Source organism: Coregonus clupeaformis, unplaced genomic scaffold (assembly GCF_020615455.1).
Source record: "Coregonus clupeaformis isolate EN_2021a unplaced genomic scaffold, ASM2061545v1 scaf0008, whole genome shotgun sequence".
Classification (NCBI taxonomy): Eukaryota; Metazoa; Chordata; class Actinopteri; order Salmoniformes; family Salmonidae; genus Coregonus; species Coregonus clupeaformis.
Genome location: NW_025533463.1, coordinates 35001 through 47972, shown reverse-complemented (window position 1 = coordinate 47972; position 12972 = coordinate 35001). Strand labels below are relative to the sequence as shown.

Below are 12972 nucleotides of genomic sequence, written 5' to 3'. Positions count from 1 at the left end.
TGTACAGTGTTATTTAATAGCCACTAAGACAGTCTATAACCTCAGTCTACTCTGTACAGTGTTATTTAATAACCACCAAGACAGTCTATAACCTCAGTCTACTCTGTACAGTGTTATTTAATAACCACCAAGACAGTCTATAACCTCAGTCTACTCTGTACAGTGTTATTTAATAACCACTTAGACAGTCTATAACCTCAGTCTACTCTGTACAGTATTATTTAATAACCACTTAGACAGTCTATAACCTCAGTCTACTCTGTACAGTGTTATTTAATAACCACTAAGACAGTCTATAACCTCAGTCTACTCTGTACAGTATTATTTAATAACCACTTAGACAGTCTATAACCTCAGTCTACTCTGTACAGTATTATTTAATAACCACTTAGATAGTCTATAACCTCAGTCTACTCTGTACAGTGTTATTTAATAACCACTCAGACAGTCTATAACCTCAGTCTACTCTGTACAGTATTATTTAATAACCACTTAGATAGTCTATAACCTCAGTCTACTCTGTACAGTGTTATTTAATAACCACTCAGATAGTCTATAACCTCAGTCTTCTCTGTACAGTGTTATTTAATAACCACTTAGACAGTCTATAACCTCAGTCTACTCTGTACAGTGTTATTTAATAACCACTAAGACAGTCTATAACCTCAGTCTACTCTGTACAGAGTGTTATTTAATAACCACTAAGACAGTCTATAACCTCAGTCTACTCTGTACAGAGTGTAAGCACATAGAACAAAAAAAGACACAACATAGATGTAACAATTTATTAATTTACAGTCCCAAAATGAAGATACAGTCAAACGTACAAATAAGAAAAAGGCCAACATTGGATATTTTAGGTGTGAACAGTTGGTCACTGCTCAGACTGGGCCCCTTTGATATCGTATTAAACCCTATAGCTTCCTTTCTGCAATATCAAATGCTATGTGAGGATGCATAGCAATTACAATGCATTGAGGAAACAGTCGCTCGCAAACAAACAGGCTGGCAAACTCACGTCCAAACACATACATTTGAAGACAGTGATGAATAAACTTCAGTGTCAAACATTGTATAACATTTAGCTAGAAAGTTGGTAAGAGATTTAGCCTATATATCATTTTGAAATGAATGGCTAAATTATTTGGTGTAAGATGACAAAGGAATGTTAATTGGGATTACATGAGAAAATATATACAGTAAAAACATTTGATTGTAACATTAATTAACTTGGTCAGAAACATTGAATACACTTTAATTAGTGAGAATAAGATTGTATTATCATAATCATACACTTGCCCAAAGCATATTAGGCATTACTAAGCAAGATTTTAAAAGAATGAACAGATCAAGATCTACTAAGAGTGGCAGCAAAAGGTATGCATTCCCTCTTAAAAAAGGTGAAATACTGTACAATTAGAATTACAACTAGGATGTCATCCATTGATTTGGTCTTTACCAGCACTTTAGCAGGGTTGAAAATAGTTACAACTGAAGAGACATGATGATGAAACAAGCTATAATTGATTTCCCAAAGAACAAAGTTCCAGTCCCATATAGATAGGAGTGGCAGTATAGAACAATGTTCCAGTCCCATATAGATAGGAGCGGCAGTACAGAACAAAGTTCCAGTCCCATATAGATAGGAGCGGCAGTACAGAACAAAGTTCCAGTCCCATATAGATAGGAGCGGCAGTACAGAACAAAGTTCCAGTCCCATATAGATAGGAGCGGCAGTACAGAACAAAGTTCCAGTCCCATATAGATAGGAGCGGCAGTACAGAACAAAGTTCCAGTCCCATATAGATAGGAGCGGCAGTACAGAACAAAGTTCCAGTCCCATATAGATAGGAGCGGCAGTACAGAACAAAGTTCCAGTCCCATATAGATAGGAGCGGCAGTACAGAACAAAGTTCCAGTCCCATATAGATAGGAGCGGCAGTACAGAACAAAGTTCCAGTCCCATATAGATAGGAGCGGCAGTACAGAACAAAGTTCCAGTCCCATATAGATAGGAGCGGCAGTACAGAACAAAGTTCCAGTCCCATATAGATAGGAGCGGCAGTACAGAACAAAGTTCCAGTCCCATATAGATAGGAGCGGCAGTACAGAACAAAGTTCCAGTCCCATATAGATAGGAGCGGCAGTACAGAACAAAGTTCCAGTCCCATATAGATAGGAGCGGCAGTACAGAACAAAGTTCCAGTCCCATATAGACAGGAGCGGCAGTATAGAACAAAGTTCCAGTCCCATATAGATAGGAGCGGCAGTACAGAACAAAGTTCCAGTCCCATATAGATAGGAGCGGCAGTATAGAACAAAGTTCCAGTCCCATATAGATAGGAGCGGCAGTATAGAACAAAGTTCCAGTCCCATATAGATAGGAGCGGCAGTATAGAACAATGTTCCAGTCCCATATAGATAGGAGCGGCAGTATAGAACAAAGTTCCAGTCCCATATAGATAGGAGCAGCAGTACAGAACAAAGTTCCAGTCCCATATAGATAGGAGCGGCAGTATAGAACAAAGTTCCAGTCCCATATAGATAGGAGCGGCAGTACAGAACAAAGTTCCAGTCCCATATAGACAGGAGCGGCAGTATAGAACAAAGTTCCAGTCCCATATAGATAGGAGCGGCAGTACAGAACAAAGTTCCAGTCCCATATAGATAGGAGCGGCAGTATAGAACAAAGTTCCAGTCCCATATAGATAGGAGCGGCAGTATAGAACAAAGTTCCAGTCCCATATAGATAGGAGCAGCAGTATAGAACAAAGTTCCAGTCCCATATAGATAGGAGCGGCAGTACAGAACAAAGTTCCAGTCCCATATAGATAGGAGCGGCAGTATAGAACAAAGTTCCAGTCCCATATAGATAGGAGCGGCAGTATAGAACAAAGTTCCAGTCCCATATAGATAGGAGCGGCAGTATAGAACAATGTTCCAGTCCCATATAGATAGGAGCGGCAGTATAGAACAAAGTTCCAGTCCCATATAGATAGGAGCGGCAGTACAGAACAAAGTTCCAGTCCCATATAGATAGGAGCGGCAGTATAGAACAAAGTTCCAGTCCCATATAGATAGGAGCGGCAGTATAGAACAAAGTTCCAGTCCCATATAGATAGGAGCGGCAGTATAGAACAAAGTTCCAGTCCCATATAGATAGGAGCGGCAGTATAGAACAATGTTCCAGTCCCATATAGATAGGAGCGGCAGTATAGAACAAAGTTCCAGTCCCATATAGATAGGAGCGGCAGTACAGAACAAAGTTCCAGTCCCATATAGATAGGAGCGGCAGTATAGAACAAAGTTCCAGTCCCATATAGATAGGAGCGGCAGTATAGAACAAAGTTCCAGTCCCATATAGATAGGAGCGGCAGTACAGAACAAAGTTCCAGTCCCATATAGATAGGAGCGGCAGTATAAAAAGAGGTCTTGGGATGGCAGAGGCTTGAGTGAAAACAGGTAGAAAAATGTCTTTAAAAAATGACTTAAAAATAAGTCAGTCAGACAGAGTTCATATTTCAGATGGTCCCACCTCCTGCTCCTCAGAACTCCGACTTGGCGCTGACAGAGCTCTCGTGTGTTCCCTTCAGCTCTCCTGCGCTGGTGGCCCCTGATCCCCCGGCCCTGTCTCTACAGAACAGCCTCCTCACCGTTCCCCGGAACTTCTCGGCCCCAAACAGGTATACCAGGGGGTCCAGGGCTCCGTTCAGACAGGTGAGGGAGGAGGTGAGGCGGTTGGCCAAGGACAGACCTCGCCTGGTCTGGCAGGAGACATCTGGGTGGGCGTACCCCAGGATGAACGTGGCTCTGGAGGCGTGGTACGGCAGGAAGCACACCACATAGATCAGCATGACCAGGCCGATGGTCCTCAGGGCTCGTAGCTTCAGCTGGGGCTCCAGGCGGGACCCTCTCCTCAGGCTGTGGATAATGAGCAGGTAGCAGGACAGTGTGGAGAGGAACGGAGGGGTGAAGGCTACGGCTAAAGAGACGAGGGCCTTACGGGAGGCTTTCTCCCTGTACAGCTGCAGACACACAGTCATCCCGTCCACCTCCGCAGTCTGGCGGGTGACCAGCAGGGGCGCCATGGAGACGGTGACCAGAGCCCACAGGGAGAAGCTGATGATGTGGGCGTAACGGGCACGGCGGACCTTCAGTGACCTCACAGCGTGCACCACGGCCAGGTAGCGGTCCCCAGCCACGCACGCCAGGAAGTAGAGACTTGCGTACATGTTGACATAGAACAGGAAGCCGGCGACTCGACACGGAACCTCGCCGAACGGCCAGTGGCCCCCCGTGAGGTGGTATGTGGCGCGGAGCGGCAGGATTATGACGTAGGAGAGGTCGGCCACAGCCAGGTGCAGCAGGAAGACGTTAGCGGGAGAGGATGTGCCACGTTGCCGGGAGAAGATCCAGAGGGCCAAGGTGTTACCTGTTGTGGTGAAAGAACAAGACTTGTACTGATCTCATTTATTAGAACTCAAACATCCTTACATTCCTCAGCTAGCAACACAATCATAACTGCAATTCTTTAAGCTAAACATCGGTGGCTCCTTAGGATATCTCAACTATGGTGGATGAAGAGGATATTTCAACTAGGGTGGATGAAGAGGATATCTCTGTCAAGGTAGGCTATATAGCGAACACAACACAACACAACATAGCACAACACAACAAAACATAACATTACCATTGAGCGCCAGGAAGAAGACCAGAATGTAGTAACCTCCGAACACCATGTTCTCCACGGTGTTGTCCACAGGAGCACAGCTGCTCTCTGAAGACATGTTGGACAGGAGGGACATCAGGGCGTCCATGTCCATGGTGGGAGTGGACTCCATCTTCATCTCTGGGGAGAGAGAGGAGAGAGCGAGGGAGAGGGAGACACAGAGAGAGACTGAGAAAAAGGCAATCAAATAACTGAGGAAAACTTGATTTGGGAAGAATCAGCTTGTAGAAGGAGAAAATGCTGATGTTCTTTGGGATGTGGTTGCAGTAAAAATACTTGATCTGTAAAATAAAATAAAAACAAAGCTGAAAAAAGCTGTAAAAGCTTGTAAAAGAGCAAGAAAAGAAATGACCAAGAGAAAATCAAAATGGGGATTATGTACCCTACAGATGTCTGCTCTTCCAAGGACAACTTTTAAAGTAAAGTAAGGAAAGAGTCACCCGAGACATTGGTGGCAGACTTCTCAATACTGGAGGGGAAGAAGACAACAACAAATCTCTTATTTCATTCTGAGAGCCCCTCAGCCTGGCACACTGCCCCGTGCACCAAATACCCAAAACATAGAAAGATTGGTATTGGAAAAGGCAGACAAGATAACAATCAATGAGGACAGTAATGAAAACTACCTCTGCCTCACCATGATCAAAACCAAGATGGCGTAACAGTGCGGTCGTGTATTCTATAGTGTCCTCGTGTAAATAGCCAGTTTTTTTTGTCTTTTTCGTATATATTTCTCAATCTCACTTTCCATCCTTTAACTAAATATACTTTCCTGCAACCCGACTCATACAATGTGGAACGGATTCTATTATTTCTTTATACCATTTTATCTAGAACCTCCGGCTGAAACTAGCTAGTTAGCCAGCTAACTAGCCAGCTAACTAGCTACTTGCTATTGGCCACCGTTAGCTGTCTTCACCATTGTCTGTGGCCTGCACTACCTACCAGCCAGCTCTAGCCTGGACAATTATCGGCCAGTCTGCACAGTCTGCACAGTGCGCTATCGACCCAGAGCATCTCGGATTTTCTACCGGAATCACTGAACCTTAACACTGGATCATCGCAACTAGCTAGCTGCAACCGAATGGCTGTTGTTGTTGTTTTTGGCTAATCACCACTGTCCCGAAGCAAGCACCAGTTAGCCTGGAGCTAGCCTCGAGCCAGGCCCATCTCCCGGCTATCTACCTCTCTGTCAACCGGATGGGACCTCCTAGTGTTGACACGGAGCCCCGCCGATCCATCATGACTGGTCTGCCGATGTAATCGTCTGATGTGGTTTCAACGGGCTTCCCGTTGCGACGACCACGAGGATCCATCTGCTAGCCCCGGCCAGCTAGCACACGCAATCAACAGCCGTGCCTCCTGCTCGCCTGTGTCGTAGCAGCCACCGAACTGCTCCCGGACTCACCTATTGCTGTTCACTGGACCTTATGATCACTCAGCTACACAGCTGATGCCTGCTGGACTGTTCCTTTATACGGTACCTCATCCTGTTTATCTGTTTAGCATCAGCCCAAACTTTCGTCGCCATTACCAGCTGTTGTCTTAGCTCTCTCGACTAACACCTGTGATTGCTTTATGCCTCTCTCCCATGTCAATATGCCTTACCTATTGCTGTTTTGGTTAGTTCTTATTGTACTATTTCACTGTAGAGCCCCCAGTCCAGCTCAACCTACCTCAGATAGCTCCTTTGTCCCACCCCCCATACACACGGAGACCGGCTCAATCGGTGCCTCCAGTGATGCTATCTCTTTCATCGTTACCCAACGCTTAGGTTTACCTCCACTGTACTCATATCCTTCCATATCCTTGTCTGTACATAATGCCCTGAATCTATTCTACAACGCCCGGAAATCTGCCCCTTTTATTCTCTGTACCCAACGCACTAGAAGACCAGTTCTTAAAGCCTTTAGCCGTATCCTTATTCTATTCCTCCTCTGTTCCTCTGGTGATGTAGAGGTTAACCCAGGCCCTGTAGCCCCCAGTATCACTCCTACTCCCCAGGCGCTATAATTTGTTGACTTCTGTAACCGTAAAAGCCTTGGTTTCTTGCATGTTAACATCGGAAGCCTCCTCCCAAAGTTTGAGTTATTCACTGTGTTAGCACACTCCGCCAACCCTGATGTTCTAGCAGTGTCTGAATCCTGGCTTAGGAAGGCCACCAAAAATGCAGACATTTCCATCCCCAGCTACAACATTTTCCGTCTAGATAGAACTGCCAAAGGGGGCGGAGTTGTAATCTACTGTAGAGATAGCCTGCAGAGCTCTATCACACTATCCAGGTCTGTGCCCAAACAGTTTGAGCTTCTACTTCTAAAAATCCACCTTTCCAGAAATAAGTCTCTCACTGTTGCCGCTTGCTACAGACCCCCCTCAGCCCCCAGCTGTAAATCTGCAGGGGTAGCCAGGTGGAAATCCAGAAAGCAGCCTGAGGAAGTTTCAGGAAGACTTCCAGTCCCTAAGAGAAGAAGCAAAGAAGCAAGAAGCCTCTCCATAGACCAAAATCCATGAGAAGACGACACCCTCCAAGCCCTGACAGAAGCCCCGTCTCTCCAAGACTCTCCTCCAACGTCAAATCTCTCTTCTATCTTTTCTCGAAAGAGACTTTGCTGAGTTCAGAGAGAAATCCTTGACCAGTCAACAGCTGACAGAATAGGAGACCAGCCTGTTGAATCAGGTGAAACAGCAGCACAGTGAGATCAGGGAGCTACAGTCAGCCACGAGAGAACTGGAGGACGACAACCAGGCCCTCAGAATGGACCTGAGAGAGATGATGACCACCACTATCGGACCACAGCCACCTGCAATACCTACAGGGAGATCTACAGGAACTGAAGGAAGAAGTCATCAGACCTACAGAGAGAGATACAGGAACTGAAGGAAGAGGTCATCAGACCTACAGAGAGAGATACAGGAACTGAAGGAAGAGGTCATCAGACCTACAGAGAGATACAGGAACTGAAGGAAGAAGTCATCAGACCTACAGAGAGATACAGGAACTGAAGGAAGAGGTCATCAGACCTACAGAGAGATACAGGAACTGAAGGAAGAGGTCATCAGACCTACAGAGAGAGATACAGGAGCTGAAGGAAGAAGTCATCAGACCTACAGAGAGATACAGGAACTGAAGGAAGAAGTCATCAGACCTACAGAGAGATACAGGAACTGAAGGAAGAAGTCATCAGACCTACAGAGAGAGATACAGGAACTGAAGGAAGAGGTCATCAGACCTACAGAGAGATATACAGGAACTGAAGGAAGAGGTCATCAGACCTACAGAGAGATACAGGAACTGAAGGAAGAAGTCATCAGACCTACAGAGAGAGATACAGGAACTGAAGGAAGAGGTCATCAGAGCTACAGAGAGATACAGGAGCTGAAGGAAGAAGTCATCAGACCTACAGAGAGAGATACAGGAACTGAAGGAAGAAGTCATCAGACCTACAGAGAGAGATACAGGAACTGAAGGAAGAGGTCATCAGACATACAGAGAGAGATACAGGAACTGAAGGAAGAGGTCATCAGACCTACAGAGAGAGATACAGGAGCTGAAGGAAGAAGTCATCAGACCTACAGAGAGAGATACAGGAACTGAAGGAAGAAGTCATCAGACCTACAGAGAGATACAGGAACTGAAGGAAGAGGTCATCAGACCTACAGAGAGATACAGGAACTGAAGGAAGAAGTCATCAGACCTACAGAGAGATACAGGAACTGAAGGAAGAGGTAATCAGACCTACAGAGAGATACAGGAACTGAAGGAAGAAGTCATCAGACCTACAGAGAGATACAGGAACTGAAGGAAGAGGTCATCAGACCTACAGAGAGATACAGGAGCTGAAGGAAGAAGTCATCAGACCTACAGAGAGAGATACAGGAACTGAAGGAAGAGGTCATCAGACCTACAGAGAGATACAGGAACTGAAGGAAGAGGTCATCAGACCTACAGAGAGAGCGCTACAGAAGCTGAAGGTTATGTCATATTCGACATTGTGGGTGACGTCACATTTGACATTGGTGATTATGTCACACAGTTATGCCACATTTATGAACCGTTTATAAAGCATAACATACTGTTATAGATGCTTTGTAGCACATTTATGTAGTGTTTGGAAGGCATTATGAAGGCTTTATGAATCCTTTATAAGCTGAACGTCATTTAAAGAAGGACCGAAAAAACTACCAAAAGTACCAAAAACACAGAGGCCCTGTAAACCAGGAGACACGTCTCATTTACCAACAGGCCCTAAGAACACAGAGACCCTGTAAACCAGGACACATGTCTCATATACCAACAGGCCCTAAGAACACAGAGACCCTGTAAACCAGGAGACACGTCTCATATACCAAGAACACAGAGACCCTGTAAACCAGGAGACACGTCTCATATACCAACAGGCCCTAAGAACACATAGACCCTGTAAACCAGGAGACAGGTCTCATATACCAAGAACACAGAGACCCTGTAAACCAGGAGACATGTCTCATATACCAACAGGTCCTAAGAACACAGAGACCCTGTAAACCAGGAGACAGGTCTCATATACCAACAGGCCCTAAGAACACAGAGACCCTGTAAACCAGGAGACACGTCTCATATACCAAGAACACAGAGACCCTGTAAACCAGGAGACACGTCTCATATACCAAGAACACAGAGACCCTGTAAACCAGGAGACACGTCTCATATACCAAGAACACAGAGACCCTGTAAACCAGGAGACACGTCTCATATACCAAGAACACAGAGACCCTGTAAACCAGGAGACACGTCTCATATACCAAGAACACAGAGACCCTGTAAACCAGGAGACACGTCTCATATACCAAGAACACAGAGACCCTGTAAACCAGGAGACACGTCTCATATACCAAGAACACAGAGACCCTGTAAACCAGGAGACACGTCTCATATACCAAGAACACAGAGACCCTGTAAACCAGGAGACACGTCTCATATACCAAGAACACAGAGACCCTGTAAACCAGGAGACAATAAGGAAAACATTTGCTTGACAAAACAGAGGAAGCAATTAATCAAAATGAATTTAGGGAATTATGGAGGGAAATTGATAACACTGTTAAAAAAAAAGGACCTCCCAATCAAAGATGGGAATATCTGGAAACAGCATTTTGAAATCTCCACCCAAACATCAGTAATAGAACAATTAACATAATTAGAATGAACAGTAACAGACCAACAAAACCTGCTGGACAATCCTATTACACTGTCTAAACTGATGATTAAAATAAAGGTCGTCCAAGAGCGGTAAAGCCTGTTGGCCAGACAGCATTCTAACAGAGATGCTGAAACACAGCAGTCCTAAGCTGAGAGAGGCTATTCTCAAGCTGTTTAACCTAGTGATGGGGGTAGGCTACTTTCCTGAGCTCTGGACACAAGGCTTTATCACAAAAATTTTTTGACAAGTTTGACCCTAATAACTATAGACATGGGAGGGAGGGAGGGAGGGAGGGAGGGAGGGAGGGAGGGAGGGAGGGAGGGAGGGAGGGAGGGAGGGAGGGAGGGTTAGCGAAAGGGAGAGAGGGCGGGAGGGAGATAGAGAGAGGGAGAGGGAGGGGATTAATTTTTTGGCACTGACCCAGACTTTACTAGGTAACAGGAGATGTTAGTGTCCCAGAGGAATGTACAGATGCCCCCCAGAGTATAACTGACCCCTATTGCCCCACTCTCAGAAGCAGCACTTTATCCACGTAACAACCACACCTTGCTCTGAGATGCAATTCCAGACCTGGGTTCAAATAGTATTTTGAAATCATTTAAAATTACTTTATCTGTGCTTTATTGAACTTGCCTGGCTTAATGGACCAATAGAGTAGTCCCAAAACTGCAAACCCTGGACACCTGGCACTCCAAGTACACTAGAGCAAACAGTCAAGTATTTGAAAGATTTCAAATAGTATTTGAACCCAGGTCGGTGCCACACCCTGATATCTCTCACTACCCCCTGGTCTGGCCCAGTTGTCTGATATTTCACATTACCCCCTGGTCTGGCCCAGTTGTCTGATATTTCACATTACCCACTGGTCTGTCCCAGCTGTCTGATTGGTCACATTACCCCCTGGTCTGGCCCAGTTGTCTGATTTGTCACATTACCCTCTGGTCTGGCCCAGTTGTCTGATCTGTAACATTATAATTAAGGACCTTGTGGCTCTTCCTGCTCGGATGGAATGGCCTAACTGTTTGGACGAAGTGCCGTTACTGTTTCCCTGAAGCCGTCAGTCTAATAACAGGTGTTCTCTAAATATTCTAGCCCCAAAAGATGCAACTCTAACTGTCGATTGGCTGGAGGAGAGATGAAGACCTTTTTAAGACGTTGAACACCCATTGAATCTTAAAATGAAGAATCTATTTTATTTCCCTTTTTTTAAGTCATATCAATGCGGTTTAATTCTCCCATCTAAAAGAGAACATCCACCCTTCTATGTTATGACCTCCAACATCTTTCCAGTGTATCACTTTTAGTTTCCAATCACCACTGCCAACACTGCCGGCACCACAGGACAGCTGTGAGCGGTTAGCCAGACAATAAGCCCAAACATCAATATTATCAGAGCCTCCAAGACAAGCACAAAAGAGGTGTGTACCGGGGATAGTTCTTATTATCCCACAGATGTTGGAGCAGAGGGGAGAGTGTCAGTGGGAGGATACACATAAACCACTCACAATAACAGAATAACTCATTGATGAAGGTCATATTACATAGTTGTGGGACTCCCTCACTAAAACTAGGCTTTGCCTGGGAACAGTGGAGACATTCCTGGGTGAGAGGAGGCTTCAAACTTCCTTTGTCCATTTCAAACTAAAACCCCAGCAGGTCTCGCTCCTATACATGCTGGCCCGGAGAGTCAAAGTGCTTCCCGAATGGCACCCTATTATACAGATGCAACCTTGTAGCGTATTCAAGGTTTAAAAAGGGTTCTAAAGTTTGTAATTTCCACTGTAAAATGTAGACTTGATTTGACCTAACGTAAAATGTATCAACCTCTACAACAAAAATAAATATTAATTAAGAAATACACATTATAATTCACATTTCCTGTTGCTGCAGGATTATTTTCCTGCTATAGCAAACTGGCTCAAATTAAGATCCTACATCTGTAATATATGCCATTTAGCAGACACTTTTATCTAAAGCGACTTACAGTCATGCGTGCATACATTTATATGTATGGGTGGTCCCGGGAATCGAACCCAGTACCCCTGGCGTTACAAGCGCCACACTCTACCAACTGAGAAACACACTCTTCCCTACATACAGTAGTAGACTACTTTTCACCAGAGCCTTACGGGTCCTGGTCAAAAGTAGTGCACTATATAGGGAATAGAGTGCCGTTTGGGATGTAGAACAGTGTTAACTGGAGAGTTTCTCATTTAACCTTCTGCCTCTACATTGTGTTGGAGCTTCCCAAGGGATGTGTCCCAAATAGCATCCTTTTCTCTACACAGTGCCCTTTTGACCAGAGCCCTATGGGGAGCAACACGCTCCGCTGATTATTACTGTGTGTGTGTGTGTGTGTGTATGTGTGTGACAACCCTTCCTCCTTCCAAAAATACCCTACCCTCCACTCCTACAGAGAGCAAAACCCCCAGAACATGCCTCTAAATACCCCAGATGGTGTAAATCTGTGGGAGCGTTCGCACCAGTCCAGCAGTCAAGAGAGGAAACACAAAAGAGGAAAGAGGGGATTATTTGGATCAGACTAGGATTGTGTCCCAAATGCCACCCTAATCCCTATCAAGTGCACTGCTTTTGACCAGGGCCCATGGTCAAACGTAGTGCACAATATAGGGAATAGGGTGCATTTGGGACGCAGCTAGTTTTGAGAGATTATTCAAAGCCTTCATTGTGAGGGGGAATGGGACTGCTGTCAGTTCTGCAGCGGAGAGCAAAGCCTTCTCTCTAGACATATTTTACACTTCTCACAGGGACCCTGTCACTGGGGTTAACATGAGCCTGTCACTGGGGTCAACATGAGCCTGTCACTGGGGTCAACATGAGCCTGTCACTGGGGTCAACATGAGCCTGTCACTGGGGTCAACATGAGCCTGTCACTGGGGTCAACAGGGACCCTGTCACTGGGGTCAACAGGAGCAAATGTGACCGCTGTTAAAAGTTGATCCCCACAGAAAATACTGAAAGCACAAATTGAAGGCTGCAAAATACATTGTGAAATGTCACTAAATCTCTACTGAGTTAAATAATTTACCTGATTATTTTCAT

At 45.2% G+C, this 12972-nt stretch overlaps 1 protein-coding gene across 2 annotated transcripts in view; it reads right to left on the bottom strand.

Moving 5' to 3' along the window:
• Positions 1–771: 771 nt before the first annotated feature.
• gpr17 (G protein-coupled receptor 17) overlaps positions 772–12972 on the bottom strand; it is a 13743-nt gene continuing 1542 nt past the window's right edge. For both annotated transcript variants that reach the window (XM_041840700.2, XM_041840701.2), the window contains exons 2-3: positions 4691–4849; positions 772–4432 (exon numbers count right to left, since the gene is read on the bottom strand). In XM_041840700.2, the coding sequence (XP_041696634.1) occupies positions 3546–4432; positions 4691–4847 (1044 nt within the window). In that variant the 5' untranslated portion in view covers positions 4848–4849 and the 3' untranslated portion in view covers positions 772–3545. The remainder of the gene's footprint in view (positions 4433–4690; positions 4850–12972) is intronic.